This window comes from Mytilus galloprovincialis, chromosome 10 (genome assembly GCF_965363235.1).
Source record: "Mytilus galloprovincialis chromosome 10, xbMytGall1.hap1.1, whole genome shotgun sequence".
NCBI lineage: Eukaryota > Metazoa > Mollusca > Bivalvia > Mytilida > Mytilidae > Mytilus > Mytilus galloprovincialis.
In genome coordinates, this window is record NC_134847.1 from 83,695,416 (window position 1) to 83,718,378 (window position 22,963).

Here is a 22,963-nt window from a genome sequence, read left to right on the forward strand (position 1 = left end):
TAGTAATGATTGTGGCCAAGTTTGGTTAAATTTGGCCCATAGTTATAGAAAAGAAGATTTTTGTACAAGTTACAAAAATGACTATAAAGGGCAATAACTCCTTAAGGGGTCCTCTAATAATTTTGATCATGTTGAATTATTTGTAGATCTTACTTTGCTGAACATTATTGCTGTTTACAGTTTATCTCTATCTATAATAGTATTCAAGATAATAACCAAAAACTGCAAAATTTCCTTAAAATTACAAATTTTAGGGCAGCAACCCAACAACGGGTTGTCAGATTCATCTGAAATTTTGAGAGGGGATAGATCTTATTATGATGGACATTTAAATCTTGAAAGATTTGCCCTAAATGTCTTAGTTTCAAAGATATAAAGCAAAAACTGCATTTTACCACTATATTCTAATTTTAGCCATGTCGGCCATTTTGTTTGGTAGGCGGGGTCATCGGACACATTTTTTAAACTATATACCAAAATGATAATTGTGGCCAAGTTTGGTTAAATTTGGCCCAGTAGTTTCAGAGAAGAAGATTTTTGTACAAGTTACAAAAAATGACGAAAAGTTGTTAAAAATTAACTATAAAGGGCAATAACTCCTTAAGGGGTTGACTGACAATTTTGGTCATGTTGATTTATTTGTAGGTCTTACTTTGCTGAACATTATTGCTGTTTACAGTTTATCTCTATCTATAACAGTATTCAAGATAATAACCAAAAACTGCAAAATTTCCTTAAAATAACCAATTCAGGGGCAGCAACCCAACAACAGGTTGTCTGATTCGTCTGAAAGTTTCAGGGCAGATAGATCTTGACCTGATCAACAATTTTCTCTCGTCAGATTTGCTCTAAATGCTTTGGTTTCAAAGATATAAGCCAAAATATACATTTTACCCCTGTGTTCTATTTTTAGCCATGACGGCCATCTTGATTAGATGGCCAGGTCATCGGACACATTTTTTAAACCAGATACCCCAAGGATGATTGTGGCCAAGTTTGGTTAAATTTGGCCCAGTAGTTTCAGAGGAGAAGATTTTTGTAAAAGTTTACGGACGACGGACGCCAAGTGATGAGAAAAGCTCACTTGACCTTTCAGGTCAGGTGAGCTAAAAAGTGTGTTTAATAGTGAACATGATTAATAGTAAACATGAAAATTCCCTCAAAAAAACTTATTACACAAATTTTAAAACATTGATCATTTGTTTTTATCGATTTTTCTATGATAGAGAACAAAAGCAGGTGGCACATGTTTCAAAGGTTCAAAATACTTAAACAAACAGGTACTGCATTTAGGTTTCATTTCCTATAACAATGCAATAAAAATTCTGATACGATCAAATCTTGGTTTCTTGTAATATTAACTTTAAATAGGCTACTCAGATATTATGTTCAACACAATCTCTTGTAGATTTAAAACATATGTAATTTGAATCATTGTTTCAAATAGTCTCAGCTCTTTCCATAATAAACTAGAGCAACAACTTTTTTTTTAAACATAAATAAAACTTAAGAATCTTGTTGATACTCTATGATGTATTCCATATTTCATGTATTTATTGGTACTATATAAAATTTGATCTGATTATGAAGAAACAAATTGTAATGATATCATATAAAATATCAAAGTACATTATAACCCATTTAAAGGTACTGTAGGTCTTAACAAAACTGTGTATACAATCTCTTTACAAAATTTAATTTGTGACATTTAAATATAACTGTCTTTCTTTCAGATACATAAAACAATAAATACCTGTACATCATCATCAAATAAGTGTTTAACTCGAGATTTATTTTCAAATAAAGGCACTTAACTGTTTTGATAAATACTGTTGTTTGGACAATCATTGACAATAGTCTAAAACAAAATGTGTAGTAAACATCTGTCTCATGGAAGGACATGACTTGAATAACTCTAGGACTACTACTTCTGCCATTCAAATAAAGTAATGTAACTATCTGTTGTATATAGAACTAGAGGCTCTAAAGAGCCTGTGTCGCTCACCTTGGTCTATGTGCATATTAAACAAAGGACACAAATGGATTCATGACAAAATTGTATTTTGGTGATGGTGATGTGTTTGAAGTTCTTACTTTACTGAACATTCTTGCTTCTTACAATTATATCTATAATGAACTTTGCCCATTAGTAACAGAGAAAAATATTTGGTAAAAATTTACATAAATTTACCAAATTAATGAAAATTGTTAAAAATTGACTATAAAGGGCAATTTAGGTCATGTGGACTTATTTGTAGTACTTTGATGAACATTATCGCTGTTTACAGTTTATCGCTATCTATAATAGTATTCAAGATAATAACCAAAAACAGCAAAATTTCTTTAAAAATTACCAATTGGAGGGCAGCAACCCAACAACCGGTTGTCCAATTCATTTGAATATTTCAGGGCAGATATATATTGACTTGATTAACAATTTAACTCCTTGTCAGATTTCCTCTAAATGATTTGGTTTCAGAGTTATAAGCAAAAAACTACATTTTACCCCTGTTCTATTTTTAGCCGTGGTGGCCATCTTGGTTGGATGGCCAGGTCATCGGACACATTTTTCAAACAAGGTACCTCAAAGATAATTGTGGTTAAGTTTGAATTAATTTGGCCCAGTAGTTTCAGAGGAGAAGATTTTTGAAAAAGATAACTAAGATTTACAAAAAATGGTTAAAAATTGACTATAAAGGGCAATAACTCCTAAAGGGGTCAACTGACCATTACGGTCATGTTGACTTATTTGTAAATATTACTTTGATGAACATTATTGCTGTTAACAGTTTATCTCTATCTATAATAATATTCAAGATAATAACCAAAAACAGCAAAATTTCCTCAAAATGACCAATTCAGGGGCAGCAACCCAACAACAGGTTGACCGATTCATCTGAAATTTTCAGGGCAGATAGATCTTGACCTGATAAACATATTTACCCATGTCAGATTTCCTCTAAATGCTTTGGTTTTTGAGTTATAAGCCAAAAACTGCATTTTACCCCTATGTTCTATTTTTAGCCGTGGCGGCCATCTTGGTTGGTTGACCGGGTCACGCCACACATTTTTTAAACAAGATACCTCAAAGAATATTGTGGCCAAGTTTGGATTAATTTGGCCCAGTAGTTTCAGAGGAGAAGATTTTTGTAAAAGATTACTTAGATTTGTGAAAAATGGTTAAAAATTGACTATAAAGGGCAATAACTCCTAAAGGGGTCAACTGACCATTTCGGTCATGTTGAATTATTTGTAAATCTAACTTTGCCGAACATTATTGCTGTTTACAGTTTATCTCTATCTATAATAATATTCAAGATAATAACCAAAAACAGCAAAATTTCCTCAAAATGACCAATTCAGGGGCAGCAACCCAACAACAGGTTGACCGATTCATCTGAAAATTTCAGGGCAGATAGATCTTGACCTGATAAACATATTTACCCATGTCAGATTTCCTCTAAATGCTTTGGTTTTTGAGTTATAAGCCAAAAACTGCATTTTACCCCTATGTTCTATTTTTAGCCGTGGCGGCCATCTTGGTTGGTTGACCGGGTCACGCCACACATTTTTTAAACTAGATACCCCAATGATGATTGTGGCCAAGTTTGGTTCAAGTTGGCCCAGTAGTTTCAGAGGAGAAGATTTTTGTAAAAGTTAACGACGACGGACGACGACGGACGACAGACGACGGACGACGACGACGACGACGGACGCCGGACGCAAAGTGATGGGAAAAGCTCACTTGGCCCTTCGGGCCAGGTGAGCTAATAATGGCACTTAGTTTTTGATACTGACTTTATCAGCAAGAATATCTATATAGCGAACCTGAAATAAAACCTTTCCCAGAAGCCAGGATATTGTCTTGATAAACAATAAGTGAGTTTGGTATTCATTGTATTATAACATTTAAATATATGTTAGGCTATTTTATTGAAATATAACTAACCTAGAAGTTAACAGTATGTTTACCAGTTCTTTTTAAAGATTAAATAAGAAAATTGATAAAAGATGTGATTATCTGATTTGAATTCAAATGTGTCCTTTTACTACGACAGTGTATACCCTACCCGTTAACTACATCAAATAATTTATTTTCCAGCCATGTCCTGTCACCAGCTGAGAAAATGAAGAACATCTCAGATATTATCTAAATGTTAAAGTTGGATGAAATTATCTGTTCATGGGATCAATACCATCTTTACCATGGTTGCAGACCAGACAGAATAGACAGACGCCTTTCTTGCAGGCACAATATCCAGCTGAACATTTACAGCAGGCACAATGTCCAGCAGAAAATGCACATCAGGCACAAAATATAGTCCGACCTGGTAGGCAAGAACATATTCTTTCTAGATCGCACAAAATTAAAGGACATCACTTAGTTACTAATGTTGAATTAACAATTGTAAAGGAATATCAGACAGAACTGAGCTATATAAAACATATAGCAGTATCTCCAGATGATTCATTATGGATTGGTCAAGGTTGGAGAGAGGAAAGTTTTCATCCATTTACCAAATCTACAGCATTGCAGAAAGTCAAGCTTGTAGACAATAAACTTAAGATTATATCTAGTTTTAACATGTGGGTATATGATATAGCTGTTTCTTCTAGTGGTGACCTCTTATTGGCTACAATGGAACCAAGACTTAAGCAGATCAAAGCTGGATCAAGTCAAGTAACAGATTCCTTATACTGTGTAATATCTTCAAAACTGAGAAGTGTTCATGTGATGAAAAATGGTCGAGTGATAGTAGGGGGATACAGAGCCATTGATATTTTGGATAAGAATGGTCTTCACCTCAAAAGACATGAACTGGATAAAAATGGACAACCCTTATTTAATGGAAATATCATTTCTCTTACTAGCACCAATTTTGGAAACATTTTTATGGTGGAGGGATACCCAACACTCAAAGTGGTCATGTTTATAGGAAGTTCTAGATTTGACACGGAGGCAAGTGGGCTCAGTCCAAGGTCAGTACAAACCACTCCGTCAGACAATGTTATAGTTGCTGATCGTTATAATAGTACATTGCATATACTGGACAACACTGGTTATATATTGACCATCTACAATACCCACAGTGAAGGTTTATCATTCCCTTGCTCTCCAGCTTTAACAACCGAAGGAATATTCAGTGACAGCGTACTCTATTTAGGATGTTACGAAGAGAAAACAGGTTCTGACAAAGCAAAACTGTACAAAATGAACATTACAGGATGTTAAAAAATTATGTGTTGACTCATACTAAAACTTTGAATATTACTGATATCTCATATACAACATTTAAAGATTACAGTAGCAGTGTATGGTCTGCAAACTGTCAAAAAATAATATCATATGGACCTAAGAGCTACTGCTTCACAGCAATGATTACAGACACATTTGACATTAAAGAACTTGCCCTTTTAAAAGAAAGTGATCATGAATCTATTTGTGCAAAAGGGAAATCCACTTATTCATATCTGGTATTTGATTATGAAATTCATAAATAGCTTTTATGAACACAAAATCTTTTCCTTTTGTTCATGTTAAAATCTTCCAATTTTTTGTTTTTAATGTCCATCTGGAATCTTATCTTGCTATGATCTATACTGATTAGATTTTGACATGCATAAACACTGCAAGATAAGATTCCAGATGGACATGCCAGTGTACCCAATGATCAGGATTTTTTTAAACACAATTTTGGTCATTTTGAATTTAGACATCTTAAAAGCTGGTTCTCTTTTTTAACAAACAAAATTTTTGAAATCACACTGGATTCATAGCATGAACGAACATGTTTTGATTATTTCATCGCATTTACTTCATGCATTGCTTAAGAATTCAAAATACAGACACATTTTTTACTTACACTAAACAAGAATGTGTCCAAAGTACACGGATGCCCCACTCGCATTATCATTTCCATGTTCAATGAACCGTGAAGTTGGGTAAAAAATCTAATTTGGCCTTAAAAGTAAAAAGATCAACCAATAGGGAACATGTGTACTAGGTTTGAAGTTGATTGGACTTTAACTTCATCAAAAACTACCTTGACCAAAAACTTTAACCTGAAACTCACACTTTTAATTTCTATGTTCAGTGGACCATGAAAATGGGGTCAAAAGTCTAATTTTGTTTTAAAATAAGAAAGATCATATCATAAGAAACATGTGTACTAAGTTTCAAGTTGATTGGACTTCAGCTTCATCAAAAACTACCATGACCAAAAACTTTTACCTGAAGTGGGACGAACGGACGGACAGATGAACAAACGTACAGAGGGAAGGACGCACAGACCAGAAAACATAATGCCCCTCTACTATCGTAGGTGGGGCATAAAAGTATCTTTAAATCAAAGCGCTGTAAGCGCTGAAGGCAGTTAACCAAAAACCAGGCAAACGTAATTATGTGCAGTGGCGGATCCAGAAATTTTCTTAAGTGGGGGCCCACTGCCTGCCTAACAGGGGACCTGCTCCAGTCATGCTTCAGTGATTCCCTATATAATCAACCAAATTTTTTCTCAAAAATGGAAAGGGGGGGCACTGAAAAAACCTCTAAATCCGCCTCTGATGTGGCATTAAACATTCATATATTGTACATTTATGTTTATCTAATGAATTAATTATTAAGGCAAATAATTTATGTGTTATCAAGGTTTCAATAGCAATGAATATATAAATGTATATTTTTTATGGTGAGTCTGCAGTGGTACAAGTTGGCAATGATTGTAGTTGTTCTAGTTGGTAGTTAACGTTGGTTTTAGTTGACTGTTAGTAGTACGTGTTGACTTAGTACGAACATGTAATAGTATGAATGGACTGGTTTCCTGTAAAGAAAACTGAGTATGTGTTCTATAGTACAATAGTTATGCGACACAAATCAGACAAATGTTCACTACTACAAGGATCAAAGGTGAGGTCTGACTGACCTGCCCATAGTAAATGTAAATGATTTGTTATATTGTCCCAAACATGAATATATATGGTTTAGGGGTGGGGATCTCGAGGGTTTTCAAGTTCTCAAACAAGAAAGGGTAGGGTGACCCCAGGGACTTCCCCTATATTTCATTTGATTTGTTATATTGTTCCATACATGAATATATATGGTTTAGGGGTGGGGATCTCGAGGGTTTTCAAGTTCTCAAATAGGAAGGGATAGGATGACCCCAGGGACTTCCCCTATATTTCATTTGATTTGTTATATTGTCCTATACATGAATATATATGGTTTAGGGGTGGGGATCTCATCGGTTTCCAAGTTCTCAAACAGGAGGGGGTAGGGGGACTCCCCCTATATTTCATTTGATTAGTTATATTGACCCATACATGAATATATATGGTTTAGGGGTGGGGATCTCAACCGTTTCGTAAGTTCCCAAACAGGAGGGGGTGGGTCACCCCATGGACTCCCCTTATATTTCATTTGATTAGTTATATATATAGTCCCATACATGAATGTATATGGTTGAGAGGTCATCCGTTTCAAAGTTATCAAACAGGAGGGGGTAGATTGGCCCAAAGGACGCCACCTTTATATCATATGATTTGCCTACATTCAGGTAGTTATTTGTGAAAATAAAGTAAGAATCTTCCAGCTACTTTAACTGATCCTTCAAAATTGAGGAAAAAAAATACCCCTTCAAAATTGAAGTAATATGTTTACACTTTAAAAGCATCTTACATGCATTATCAACATTTATCACTGATAAAGAAAATTTAAACTGTGACCAGGAACATATATATTGTTAGATATACTGTTCCCAGCTGTCACATTGTATTGGATTTTGACATTAAAATTTGTCAAAAGTAATTTTGAGTTTCTGTTTAAAATATTTTCTGCTTTTTCTTTCTTTTACATATATCTTTTGGTTTTCAATTCTAGTGTTTATATTCATTAACCATGCATAGATGTATTTTGTCACCTGCCTGGATTCGCCAAAAACCCGGAATTACCCTTATCCGCTTCCGGAAATCCGAAATTGTAATTGTCTTTTCACGGCAGCCATTGTCATTGTGTTCCAATGTTGTTTTTGTCAGTCAGATATGATTTTACTTGTATTAACACATTTTTTGTCGGCGATTTTCTGTATATAGCTAGCGATTGAACTAAATTGACATCGCTGTCATGAATAATAATGATTAAAATAAGTTTTGAGATCGTTGGTTTGGAGACTTTGGCGAAAAGGTTTAACTGCATAATAAAAACTAGAGGCTCTAAAGAGCCTGTGTCGCTCACCTTGGTCTATGTGCATATTAAACAAAGGACACAAATGGATTCATGACAAAATTGTATTTTGGTGATGGTGATGTGTTTGAAGTTCTTACTTTACTGAACGATTTTGCTTCTTACAATTATATCTATAATGAACTTTACCCATTAGTAACAGAGAACTATATTTGGTAAAAATTTACATAAATTTACCAAATTAATGCAAATTGTTAAAAATTGACTATAAAGGGCAATAACTCCTTAAGGGGTCAATTGACCATTTAGGTCATGTTGACTTATTTGTAGATCTTACTTTGCTGAACATTATTGCTGTTTACAGTTTATCGCTATCTATAATAGTATTCAAGATAACCAAAAACGGCAAAATTTCTTTAAAAATTACCAATTGGAGGGCAGCAACCCAACAACCAGTTGTCCAATTCATCTAAAAAATTCAGGGCAGATAGATATTGACTTGATTAACAATTTAACTTCTTGTCAGATTTGCTCTAGATGCTTTGGTTTCATAGTTATAAGCCAGAAACTGCATTTTACCCCTATGTTCTATTTTTAGCCGTGGCGGCCATCTTGGTTGAATGGCCAGGTCATCGGACACATTTTTCAAACTAGATACCCCAAAGATGATTGTGGCCTAGTAGTTTCAGTGGAGATTTTGTAAAAGATTACTTAGATTTATGAAAAATGGTTAAAGATTGACTATAAAGGGCAATAACTCCTAAAGGGGTCAACTGACCATTTTGGTCATGCTGACTTATTTGTAGATCTTACTTTGCTGAACATTATTGCTGTTTACAATTTATCTCTATCTATAATAATATTCAAGATAATAACAAAAAACAGCAAAATTTCCTCAAAATTACCAATTCAGGGGCAGCAACACAACAACCGATTGACCGATTCATCTGAAAATTTCAGGGCAGATAGATCTTGACCTGATAAACATTTATATCCCCATGTCAGATTTCCTCAAAATGCTTTGGTTTTTGAGTTATAAGCCAAAAACTGCATTTTACCCCTATGTTCTATTTTTAGCGGTGGCGGCCATCTTGGTTGGTTGACCAGGTCACGCCACACATTTTTTAAACTAGATACCCCAAAGATAATTGTGGCCAAGTTTGAATTAATTTAACCCAGTAGTTTCAGAGGAGAAGCTTTTTGTAAAAGATTACTTTAATTTATGAAAAATGGTTAAAAATTGACTATAAAGGGCAATAACTCCTAAACCGGTCAACTGACCATTTTGGTCATGTTGACTTATTTGTAGATCTTACTTTGCTGAACATTATTGCTGTTTACAGTTTATCTCTATCTATAATAATATTCAAGATAATAATCAAAAACAGCAAAATTTCCTCAAAATTACCAATTCAGGGGCAGCAACCCAACAACCCATTGACCGATTCATCTGAAAATTTCAGAGAAGATAGATCTTGACCTGATAAACATTTTTATCCCATGTCAGATTTCCTCAAAATGCTTTGTTTTTTGAGTTATAAGCCAAAAACTGCATTTTACCCCTATGTTCTATTTTTAGCGGTGGCGGCCATCTTGGTTGGTTGACCAGGTCACGCCACACATTTTTTAAACTAGATACCCCAAAGATGATTGTGGCCAAGTTTGAATTAATTTGGCCCAGTAGTTTCAGAGGAGAAGATTTGTGTAAAAGATTACTTTAATTTACGACAAATGGTTAAAAATTGACTATAAAGGGCAATAACTCCTAAACGGGTCAACTGACCATTTTGGTCATGCTGACTTATTTGTAGATCTTACTTTGCTGAACATTATTGCTGTTTACAGTTTATCTCTATCTATAATAATATTCAAGATAATAACCAAAAACAGCAAAATTTCCTCAAAATTACCAATTCAGGGGCAGCAACCCAATAACCGATTGACCGATTCATCTGAAAATTTCAGGGCAGATAGATCTTGACCTGATAAACATTTTTACCCTTGTCAGATTTGCTCTAAATGCTTTGGTTTTTGAGTTATAAGCCAAAAACTGCATTTTACCCCTATGTTCTGTTTTTAGCCGTGGCGGCCATCTTGGTTGGTTGACCGGGTCACGCCACACATTTTTTAAACTAGATACCCCAATGATGATTGTGGCCAAGTTTGGTTTGATTTGGCCCAGTAGTTTCAGAGGAGAAGATTTTTGTAAAAGTTAACGACGACGGACGACGGACGCCGGACGCCGGACGACGGACGACGACGACGGACGCCGGACGCAAAGTGATGGGAATAGCTCACTTGGCCCTTCGGGCCAGGTGAGCTAATGACCAATAACGATTAAAATTATTTCATTTCTCAATCATTTGAGATTTAAAAGGTTGATAAATACTTTAATTCTGGTTTATATTACTGTGTCTCACATTCTTAAACAGTTTTACTAATCAAAGAGCATAATGCTCTGAGGGATATGATTGCCATTGTTTTCATTGACACATGTACATGTATAGCTGGATAGTATTATTTTCTAAACTAATTAAACTGCACGTGTAAAATGTAATTAACGTAATCAAAATAGCCAATCCGGGATACAAATGTATTAGCAATGTACTTATTGTGTTTTATTTTTGTACTATCAATTCCAAGTTTACTTTCCACAGCAGTCACTGAGTGTGAGAGAAGGTATTTCACTTCGTATCTTATCACCTATTTTCCTACGTTAATTCTAGGAGGAACCCCATTCCCAACTCTTTAAATAATTAATTTCCTTTGGAAGTGGGCATGACTCCTTTCTGTACACATTCCTCTGTTTAAATTGCAATCGGTTTTAATATAATTCGACATTTATCGACAGAACAAGTTAATTTTTCTCGACATGTCTTACCTTATTTTGATTCAGAATTGACGTAAGTTACTTACATAAGGTAGACAACTCGAAACGATAATATGGAAGACTCCATATTGGCTGAAGGGGTGTTGTAGTTACACCTTTACGATGTGGACTACATTTATTTTTATCTAAATGATGCATACGATTTAAAATTATGCAACAACAATAACCCCCAAAACTAGCAGACAGACATAGAAAGGATCCAATGAGTTTGAAATTAATCAATGGAGTGGGGAATCCAGAGCAACCATTGAAACGATTTATCTGAATTCAGAGAAAAATTGGGGAATTCCCTCCGACATGTTTCTAAATTTATAAAAACACTAAATATAAATACTGCTCAATTTTGATTTTCCATGTTGTTAAAAACACGAATATAAGTCAAGGGAAATATCAAACATGAAGATTATGAGAACAACATAATAGGAAAGTTGTTTAAGTTCAATCCTTTGTTTGTTTTTACCTTTTAAAGCAAGACAATCATGACAACTGCATGAGAATCTTAGATGTTCCTTAATTTTTAGAACTAGAGGCTTTCAAGAGCCTGTGTCACTCACCTTGGTATATGTGCATATTAAACAAAGAACACAGATGGATTCATGACAAAATTGTGTTTTGGTGATGGTGATGTGTTTGTAGATCTTACTTTACTGAACATTCTTACTACTTACAATTTTCTCTATCTATAATAAACCTTGCCTTTTATTTACAGAGGAAAATATTTTGTAAAAACTTGCAAAAATTTACCAAATGAATGAAAATTGTTAAAAATTGACTATAAAGGGCAAAAACTCCTCAAGGGGTCAACTGACCATTTTGGTCATGTTGACTTATTTGTAGATCTGATTTTCTGAACATTATTGCTGTTCACAGTTTATCTCTATCTATAATAGTATTCAAGATAATAACCAAAACAGCAAAATTAACTATTGGGAGGCAGCAACGTTTTTTGTGGCTGCCAGTTTTTATGTTGGAGAAAGCCGGAGTGCCAGGAGAAAACCACGGACCTTCGATAGGAAAAATGACAATCCTAGTCAATTAAGATTAGAGTCGAGTGCACCTGCACGAGAGGGGTTCGAAATCACAACTTTCGTGTTGACTGGCTAATGATTACAGGAGTAACTACTTAGATCACTCGGCCACCGAGGCTCCCAACTCATCATAGCCAGAAATTAGTAGTGGTTTTCATAACTGTAAATGTAACCCAACAACCAGTTGTTCAATTCATCTGAAAATTTCAGGGTAGATAGATCTTGATTAACAATTTTACCCCCTGTCAGATTTGCTCTAAATGCTTTTGTTTCAGAGTTAAAAACCAAAATATACATTTTACCCCTATGTTCTATTTTTAGCCATGGCGGCCATCTTTGTTGGTTAGGCAAGTCACCAGACATTTTTTTTATACTAGATACCCCAATGATGATTGTGGTTAAGTATGGTTAAATTAGGCCCAGTAGTTTCAGATGATAAGATTTTTGTAAAAGTTAGCGAGACGACGGACGACAGATGCGAAGTGATGAGAAAAGCTCAGAGCTAATAAAACAGTTGAAGTAAGGGCATTGCCCTGAGTCAATGGTAAAAGTCTACAGATTGCTTGAAAGCAATTGTATCCCAAAAATCTTTTTCTTATATGCTTGGTCTATCAAAATGTCAACAACATAAATTTTACTTTGATTGGCCAAAATCATTAAATTGAGAAAGTTTGAAACATAAAATATGGGTTTACTAAAAATTAGTGATTACTACTATATTGTCAGGGCTGATCAAATTGAGGATTCATTGATAAAAAAAGAGAAATGTGTGAGGCTAAGTTTTATTTTCATATTTTCCATAGGACAACTAAAAGTATTTAGATTTGTGAGTAGGATTTATTCTAACCAAAAACAAAAATGTAATTCAAGAATTTTAAATGCATTTTACATCCCCCTATATATTAAGCATGAGAAGATATGGTGCTCTGCCATTTTTTTCTTTTTCTTTTTAGGTACTGTATTTACTTTTGTGATGATTTCATGATCAGACAGTGTTATTGTCAGTTTACCAATGTCTATTTAATGTTACTTGGTTGGAGCTTGACCTTAATATCAATAGGGATCTTCCTTTCATTATATGTGATCATGCATTGAACTTGTTTGCAATCCCTAATGAAATATTCGATTTTTTAGCATAAAAAAAAACTTTTCTACTAATTTTGGTATATTTTTAGTAACAACATAGATGACCTTGGCCTTGGATATGGTAACTTTATAGGAATCTTCCCATCATAATATGTGATCATATATCTTGAGTAAGGTTGTAATCTGCTGTAAATATTTTAATTTAAAGCTGACTGACAGATGGGTCAAAATGACAAGATTTCTGCCTAGACAAACATCCTTTAGATATAAATGATATAGATGTAGCTATCAATAATGAAAAACCCATACAGTATAGTATACTTTGATATCATCAAACTGCCTAATGAATTTGCAAAATTTGTCAGTCTCTGCATTAACTTTTCCTTGTCCTCTTTTACAAGTAGTGTACTATAATAAATATATCTAATTGAAGTTTGAAACAATTGCATTATTCATTATTTTTGATAGGTGGAGTCTATATAAACTTTAGAGCCTGTGTTGCTCACCATGGTCTATGGGAATATCAAACAAAAGACACATGACACATGAGAATAGACCACAGCAAAAATCTCTATTTTGTTGATCTTGTATTACTAATCTTTTAGTCTGTTTAGTTTCTTTGACTTATTTATAGATCTTGCCTTGCTGATCATTTGTGTGATTTAGAGTGTTTATCTATCTATCATGTTGACTTATTTGTAAATCTTACTTTGCTGAACAATTTTGCTGTTTACAGTTTATCTGAATCTATTTTAATATTCAAGATTATGACCAAAAACTGAAAATTTCCATAAAATTACCATATCTGAGGCAGCAATCCATCATATTTTAGAGCAGAAAGGTCTTGACCTGATGAACATTTCCATCCCTGGTCAGATTTGCTAAAGTTAAATGCTTTAGATTTTAGCCCAAAACTGCACTTTACCCCCCCCCGCCCCATGTTCTATTTTTAGCCATGGAGGTCAGCTTGGTTAATGGGAGGGGTCATTGGATACATTTTTTTTATTTAAATACCCTAAAGATGATTTAGGTCAATTTTGGTTTCATTAAGCCCAGAAGTTTCAGAAGATTTTTTTTTTAAACTTACAAAAAATTATGAAAACGTGTGAAAAGTGGACTTTAAAGGGCAATAACTCTTAATTGGGTCAATTGACCATTTTGTTCACACAATATTAATTGTAGTTATTACTTTGCTGAACAATTTTGCTGTTTACAGTTTATCTCCATATATTAAAATATTCAAGATAACCAAAAACTGCAAATTTTCCTTTAAATTACCAATTTAGGGGGAGCAACCCAACAACAGGTTGTCTGATGCATCAAAAAATTTCAGTGCAGATACATTTTGTTCAACATTTTTACCCCATGTCAGATTTGCTCTAAATGCAAGTAGTATCAGAGCTATAAGCCAAAAACTGCGTTTTACACCCATGTTCTATTTTAAGCCATAATGGCCCAGGCCATCGGATATATTTTTCAAACTAGATACCCATAGGATAAGTTAGGTCAAGTTTGCTTTCATATGGCCTAGTAGTTTCACAGGAGAAGATTTTTGTAAAAGTTACTCGATGACGCCAAAGTGGATGCCAAGTGATGAGAAAAGCTCATTTGGCACTTTTGGGCAAGGATAGCTAAAATTTATACATTCTTTTGTGCAAGATGCAATATTTATGACTGCACATAGTCTCAGTGACAATGGTATACCTTTCATTGAAAACAAAGAAAGACATTATCTTAAATTTTGCTGGTTATAGCATAAATAAGTAATAATCATAACTTTGAGCTTCTTTTCTTAATTCTATAGGTTGTATTCACCGTTTTGTCACCTAAAAGGTCAGCCTGTGCAGATGTGAAAAAGTCGTCAAACAGACTTTTTATTGATTAGATTAAACTGGGCAAAGACCAAATCAGTTATATTCTGATAAAAGTGCTTTTACAGAGATTCAGATGGAGAAAATCAACCCATGCTTTTTGTTATTTTTCTCTTATTTCAATTTCAAGGTTTGTTTTGGGTTGGTTTTTGGAAAATTGCTTTTTTTTGGTTGGGTATAACTTCCCCTCTGTTTTTCTATCTGTACATGTGCTTACCTGTCAAATGTGAGTATCTCTGAGTTTCCATAATCAACATATAAAACTCTGGCTTGTAGGATCTCAGGATCAACTTCAATTATAAGTCCCCTATACCAACTGTTATCCATAGTATACTGCCCTAAACATGGCAAACCTATAAACAGAGTTTACAAATAACTTTTATTATAAGTCCCCTATACCAACTGTTATCCATAGTATACTGCCCTAAACATGGCAAACCTATAAACAGAGTTTACAAATAACTTTAATTATAAGTCCCCTATACCAACTGTTATCCATAGTATACTGCCCTAAACATGGCAAACCTATAAACAGAGTTTACAAATAACTTCAATTATAAGTCCCCTATACCAACTGTTATCCATAGTATACTGCCCTAAACATGGCAAACCTATAAACAGAGTTTACAAATAACTTTAATTATAAGTCCCCTATACCAACTGTTATCCATAGTATACTGCCCTAAACATGGCAAACCTAAAAACAGAGTTTACAAATAACTTTAATTATAAGTCCCCTATACCAACTGTTATCCATAGTATACTGCCCTAAACATGGCAAACCTATAAACAGAGTTTACAAATAACTTTAATTATAAGTCCCCTATACCAACTGTTATCCATAGTATACTGCCCTAAACATGGCAAACCTATAAACAGAGTTTACAAATAACTTTAATTATAAGTCCCCTATACCAACTGTTATCCATAGTATACTGCCCTAAACATGGCAAACCTATAAACAGAGTTTACAAATAACTTTAATTATAAGTCCCCTATACCAACTGTTATCCATAGTATACTGCCCTAAACATGGCAAACCTATAAACAGAGTTTACAAATAACTTTAATTATAAGTCCCCTATACCAACTGTTATCCATAGTATACTGCCCTAAACATGGCAAACCTATAAACAGAGTTTACAAATAACTTTAATTATAAGTCCCCTATACCAACTGTTATCCATAGTATACTGCCCTAAACATGGCAAACCTATAAACAGAGTTTACAAATAACTTTAATTATAAGTCCCCTATACCAACTGTTATCCATAGTATACTACCCTAAACATGACAAGCCTATAATACAATATAAACTGTTGACAATGGTGTATTTATAGATCAGTGGTTGTAAACATTTTTGTTTGTTTTTAGGACTAGTTATAAGATGTATCCACATTACCATTTTTACTGATTACAGAAATATTTATTATATAATTGTACTTATAGATTATCGTTGATTATCTCAACAAGATTGATTTATCGCCTGAGCAAGTACAGCGTTAGTGAGAAAAGCAAGTTGAGATAACCAATGATAATCTGTTTATCATTAATTTACCTATAACTAAGTTGTTAATTTTATTGACAACGGGCACATGTGTCCTTAGTTTCAAGCGATACTTTTTTCATATCAAACTTCTGTGCTGAGAAAGGAAATCATCAGTCAGTAAGATCAAAGTAAAATTTCGTAAACAACTGTAGAAGAATTGATTGACTTATTCCTGTCATCTTCTATATCAACCTTATTGATAAAGTTTGACTTTTTATCCATTTATAACCAATAAGTGAATCAGATTTGATTTGGTAAGGTGTGTACTGATGAGCTATTCTACATAGTTTTAGAATAGAACAGTTCTATAGTTACCTGGTTTTGGTATAGGTAATGTGTTGAAGTTATGAGCTACTTGGTTTAGTTCTACAGATATTATTTGAAGTCTCGTCAGCTGTTCGTTGATTTCATCAGTTCTCTCATCATTGTTCTCTTCTTGTTTACAGTGTTGGAAATAGATCTACAATAAAAGAATACAAAATCCATACAATAATTGCTTTATATATAAAGGCAAAATATCCCTGCCACAAGTTTTGGGAAAATATAATTAAAATACTATTTCTTTTCAGATATCATTTTAAACTATCAACAACTAATGAAAAACATAAGTCAAAATAATGTGTTTTTTTTCTTCAGATATTTAAGAAGCCTACTGATAACTTTTCAAGGTTGTTTTCACTTTAGGTATCATACAATGAGACCAGATTTAGTAGGGTACAAAGCTTAGCAGTTTACAAGGTTACAGGTGATGTCAGACCTTCACAGTAGGAAAAAGTTTAGATCTGAACATACTCACCACATCAGGAGCTTCTACATTAGTAATACACACATTAAAGTATTCATTCTTTGGTGCCAACTTTACTTTAGGATAGGCCAACCTTTTCTGCAAATAAAGAAGTAACAAATTTTTTTCTTATGATCACAAATACTTGAAAGAATGTAGGTTCATTTACTTCTGGTAAAACTGAACTTTTAAAACAATATTAATATAATGTTAAGATTCAGAAGGGGAACGAACACTCATTATTTTTTTTTTCATTCTAAAATATCTTTATTTTAATACATTTCTGTGATGTAACATGTTGAAGACTTTCTAAATCAAATTGTAAAACATGTATTAAATATAACTAACGGCTTAAAGTTTTGGCTATGGACTTATGAATTTTGTTATTTTGTTAAAATATATTAGAAACTATATGAAATATGCTATTCTTTCCAATTTAGAGTATGTACTTCAGTGTCCCATTAACTTAACATTCAGTCATCACAATTTTACTTTTATGTTGGAAAAATGTTGATTAGACTATCCTAAAAAAGACTCAATGACTAAGGCTAATTTTTAAAGATATAATCAATATTGAATAACTTACAAAAAATTATTAAAACAATCTGTATGATTTATTTCAGAAAAAGCAACTGTTTTCAAGTAAAACTATAACTTACAGATGATAAAATTCTACCGATCTTATTACTGGTTTCCACTCTATAAGTGACATCATTTTTCCTGTAACATAAACCTTTCTTGTAGAGTATTGTACTGAGATCTTTCTTGTCTGGAAGAGTTATATTAACTTCTAATGGACGGTCAACTTCTCTGCTCTGTAATGGAAACATTTGGTCTACATTAAAATTAAAGATTTTATAATATGATCATGTAATTTACATGTATATAAAATTATTTTTTATCATGCTACTGCTCACTAATAATAATCCAGCTATTAAGAAATATCTTAACAGGAAGTTAAAGTCAAGGTTGATTCAAAATATCAAAAGGTAGACATTCTTAGTCCCTATGGGAAATGAGACAAAAATTTCATGGAACTGAAAACATTGTCAGACACTGGGGTAAACTAAACCCCTCGTTTGGCATGTTTGGAGCAAAGGATTTGATTCTAAAATATATCTGAAAATCAAATTGAAAACTTTCACATGAAAATCATTTATTTCTTGTTTTCTACCTGTGTACACCAGAAATTAATTTAACTTGAAACTGAAAGCCAATGACAGCCCATGTAACTAGGTTTCTCCAACAGTCACCCTGTTTGTAAATGTCAACTACACATGATTCTTACAAGTTATCTTAAAACATATCTGATTGCCGCAAAAGAAACATATTTATTGTTCACATTCAATTGAATTAAAACCCTTTTCTTTCTGAACTGACCATTTTTCTATATAAATATTTCAATGTGTGTTTGTATTACCTTTATATCTATGACGCAAGGCTTGTTAACCACCATTGTGTGCATCTTATCTAGGGTGGGTACGGGCCATTTACCTGTTGTTGTTACCTGTAAATATAGACAGAAATAACTATAACTTAATCATGGGTGAATACATACATAAATAAGACGATGTGGTACGATTGCCAATGAGACAACTCTCCACGAGACCAAATGACACAGAAGTTAACAGCTATAGGTATTTACACCAAACTGTTACTTGTGAACATGTAAACTATCATTTTGGTCAGAACATAGAACTTCCCACTGAACAAATTATGTGCATGACCTGTAGCTTCCTGTATTTGGATTGTTAATGAATCTATAGATATGTCAGTTTTTCAAAACAAACTTGTTTTCATGAAGTAGGTAACAGTTATTCATGTAATTCTATTTTAGATTGAAAATAAATATGACCAATTTGGTTTAACTGATGTTCAAATACCTCTTGTAACAAGCTGATTAAAATAGTTCTATTACAAGAGAGTTAGTTTGGAGTACATTCAATTTTGTTATGATAATGTGAAAATTGTGCATTGGCAGTTCTGATCCCTTTTCAGTTTTTGAAAGGTTTTGAGTGCAATGATGCTAATATTTGGTGTTATCACTTTTTATACTCAGAACATTAAAAATATATTTTGTTATGAAATCCACTAGTACAATCTCAAATTTTGCAAGGATCTAAATATGTGACAGCAAAAACAACTTTGAGTGATCATTGTTTTAATTCCCACAATGCAACTACTACACTATACTTACAGGTATTACATTGTGTAACATACAGGCCATACATTGTATAGGTATCTCTATAAACTCCAGCACATCAGCTCTAATGTTGTCATATCTTATATACTCAACATTACCAAAGTCTACAAACTCAACCTAAAAAATAAAAATTCATAATTCTTCCGATTCCCTAGCTTCAAAATATTGGGCACTTAAGAAAAGAGACTGTTCATAAAACAGATAATGTCCCCACTTGCATATAACCATAACTTAAGAACAGTAATAGTAATTCTACCCAAATTTAAAATTAATCTGTGTTTTGTTGTTATAAACATTATGTACAAGTTTCATAACATTTGGTTTTGGTAAATTAAAGTTCTAACAGAAACTAATTTTGGAACCTACTTTTAAGGTTAACACTTACATGACTTACTGACCCCTCCATTATGGTGTAATACAAAAATAATTTTTTTTTGAATACCTGACCCGATCTAAAAAATCCATACCTGTATTCTATGTGGCTCCACTTTCAATATTCTAGCTCTATGCCACTTTTCTTCTAGATGAAACACAGCAATACAAGCTTGTCCTTCCTGCCACCTTATCTCATCTCTACCATGTGGTTCAGAATCTACAAACTTCTCCTGCAATCTATTTACCATACTGTATAGAGTATCTTCTAGAGGAGTATAATAAATAATGACGTTAACTAACTAGTATTTCTTTACATCTGCTTAACTTTAATAAAATATCCATGTACAATTTGTGACATTAAAAAAAATCAGTAGAAGAAACAGATCATTAGTTTTTCAGCAAAAAGATAGTGTAAACAAGAATGTGTGCAAAGTACATGGCCATCAGCACTATCATTTTCTATTTTCAGTGGACCTAGAAATTGGGGTAAATCCTCTAGTAAAAATTTGGCATTAAAATTAGAAAGATCATATCATAGGGAACATGTGTACTAAGTTGCAAGTTGATTGGACTTCCGACTTCATCCAAAACTACCATGACCAAAATCTTTAACCTGAAGTGGAACAGACGGAGGGACAAACGAAAGCACAGACCAGAAAACATAATGCCCATAAATTGTCATTTGACTCATTATGAACCTTTTTGGTTTGCATCAATTTCTACTTTTGGCACACACTTCTACTATACTCTATTGATTATAATATTATCCACTCATGCTTAGCTATTAAAATTTTCCAAACTTCAAATGCACGGATGGTTCAGCATTAGAATTTTTTGTTAAAGTTCAACAATTATAATAACTAATAGGGTAAAGTGGAAGCACTATCATTTTCTATGTTCAGAGGACCTAGAAATTGGGGTAAATCCTCGAGTAAAAATTTTGCATTAAAATTAGAAAGATCATATCATAGGGAACATGTGTACTAAGTTGCAAGTTGGTTGGACTTTCAACTTCATCCAAAACTACCTTGACCTAAAACTTTAACCTGAAGCAGGACAGACGAAAGAACAAACAAACAGAAGCACAGACAGAAACAAGAATGTGTCCATAGTACACGGATGCCCCACTCGCATTATCATTTTCTATGTTCAGTAGACCGTGAAATTGGTGTCAAAACTCTAATTTGGCAATTAAATTAGAAAGATCATATCATAGGGAACATGTGTACTAAGTTTGAAGTTGATTGGACTTCAACTTCATCAAACACTACCTTGACCAAAAACTTTAACCTGAACGGACGGACAGACGGACGGACAGACCAGAAAACATATTGCCCCTCTACTATCGTAGGTGGGGCATAAAAACATAATGCCCATAAATGGCGCACAAAAAGTTCAACAATTATAAAGACTAACAGTGTAAAGTGAAAGAATGATATAATAAACCAACCATTTTCCTTCAGTTCCTGTACCCAAATGATTCCTTCAAAATCAACATAAGCTGGCATGCCCAATATAGAGGAACTCATTGGCTTGACTGCTGGCTTCCAGTAACATACAGGTTGGATCTTCTTTATTTTAGCAGCTTCAGCTTCAACTAAAATTTTCTTCTTCCTTCTATAATTGAAGATAATGTTTTTCCTTCAGTAAGTTGCTTGAAGAAATGTTTATAAGTAAAAGAGATAAGACAAGTTATTCTTATCTTGCCCCGTTTTAGTGGAAAGTTTTCTTTTAAATTATAAATAATGACCTTGACCTATTTGACCACTTATTACACAGGGTTTGAAACTTGTATAAAATAGAAATAGACAGTCCTGAACAAATCTGAACTCTGCATATCTTTTAAACTATTCTAAACTGGTCTCCATTATGTCAGAAACATCAATAGTTTGAAGATATATAACCTTTTAACTAGAACAGAAGGTTAATTTTGTGTCTGTGTGGCTACAAATGTTTCCTTGAAGGTAAAACATCTGTTACTGTTTTACGAATAACTGACCTTTTGATAGGAAAAGGAAATCTATTTCTATCAGTTTGTCTATGAGGCCATAATATAAAAGTTTCCTCAAAAGTTCACAAATTTGCAGAATTTTAAGACTAACTGACCTATTAAATGAAAAAGCCTATTTTCTATCAGCTTGTCTGTGGGGATTTGATTTTTGGGAAAGATACAAAATCTGACAGAATTTTAAGAATAACTGATTACCTGTTGATTGGAATAGCAAGACCCTTTTCTATCAGCTTGTCTGTGAGGCTGTAATAATGTTTTCTGGAAGGTTCTAATGCTGTCTCAGAAATATCTTCCTCCATCAAAAGATCTATGGGTAATGAATCATTCTGGGTATTTCCCTGTAAAACATTAATCAAAGTTCTTATAGCACAGAAGGGTAAAGAATGTGTTAATTTATCAATGGGAAGTAAAAATAAATACATGTAGTGCATTATCAATATAGTATTGGTTGTAGTTCATTCAACTACAATTCTGAACAATGGGAGATAACTTGAAATTTTAATGATGACTTTAACAATGACAAAATTTATATTTTACAGCAGATATTAGATTCCTGCACCTTGCAAAAGTTATGTAATTTTCTTGACAAGTGTAACATCATTTTGTGACTTGATTATCTGAGCATATATTACATAGATAAATTTCTGGAAATGATCAAGGATAGGATGTATAGAATATTATGATCAATGCTCTATATTGTGTGTATCAAAAATGTAGTGATAAGCCTTGGAAGATTGAGATATCAAGTCAGTAACATAGGGTTTTGGTTGCATTTCATGCAATCTTTACCCAAAAACATTGATATGTAAATTACAAGTCAATTCAATATTTTCAATGAACTGAACAAAGATGTTTTTTTCATGGGACATTAGGCATTTTTTTTCATTTTTTTTTAGATGACAATAGAGAGCAAAGCACAAAATTTTGACGTCATATTGAATATTAAACAGGTTTTTTTTAACAATGATCTTTTCTGTGGTCCATAAG

General features: G+C 33.2%; 1 protein-coding gene across 5 annotated transcripts in view; it reads right to left on the reverse strand.

The window, feature by feature from the left end:
- Positions 1 to 22,963, reverse strand: part of LOC143048619 (RING finger protein 17-like) — a 71,813-nt gene that overhangs the window by 8,940 nt on the left and 39,910 nt on the right. For 3 of the 5 annotated variants that reach the window (XM_076222406.1, XM_076222405.1, XM_076222409.1), the window contains 9 exons: positions 22,172 to 22,314; positions 21,416 to 21,582; positions 20,058 to 20,230; positions 19,585 to 19,707; positions 18,808 to 18,894; positions 18,047 to 18,202; positions 17,400 to 17,486; positions 16,919 to 17,063; positions 15,272 to 15,407 (listed from right to left, as the gene is read on the reverse strand). In XM_076222406.1, coding sequence (XP_076078521.1) covers positions 15,272 to 15,407; positions 16,919 to 17,063; positions 17,400 to 17,486; positions 18,047 to 18,202; positions 18,808 to 18,894; positions 19,585 to 19,707; positions 20,058 to 20,230; positions 21,416 to 21,582; positions 22,172 to 22,314 — 1,217 coding nt within the window. Of the gene's footprint in view, positions 1 to 15,271; positions 15,408 to 15,564; positions 15,666 to 16,166; positions 16,268 to 16,918; positions 17,064 to 17,399; positions 17,487 to 18,046; positions 18,203 to 18,807; positions 18,895 to 19,584; positions 19,708 to 20,057; positions 20,231 to 21,415; positions 21,583 to 22,171; positions 22,315 to 22,963 lie in introns of those variants that run through there. The other 2 variants (XM_076222408.1, XM_076222407.1) reach the window with 2 other exon arrangements.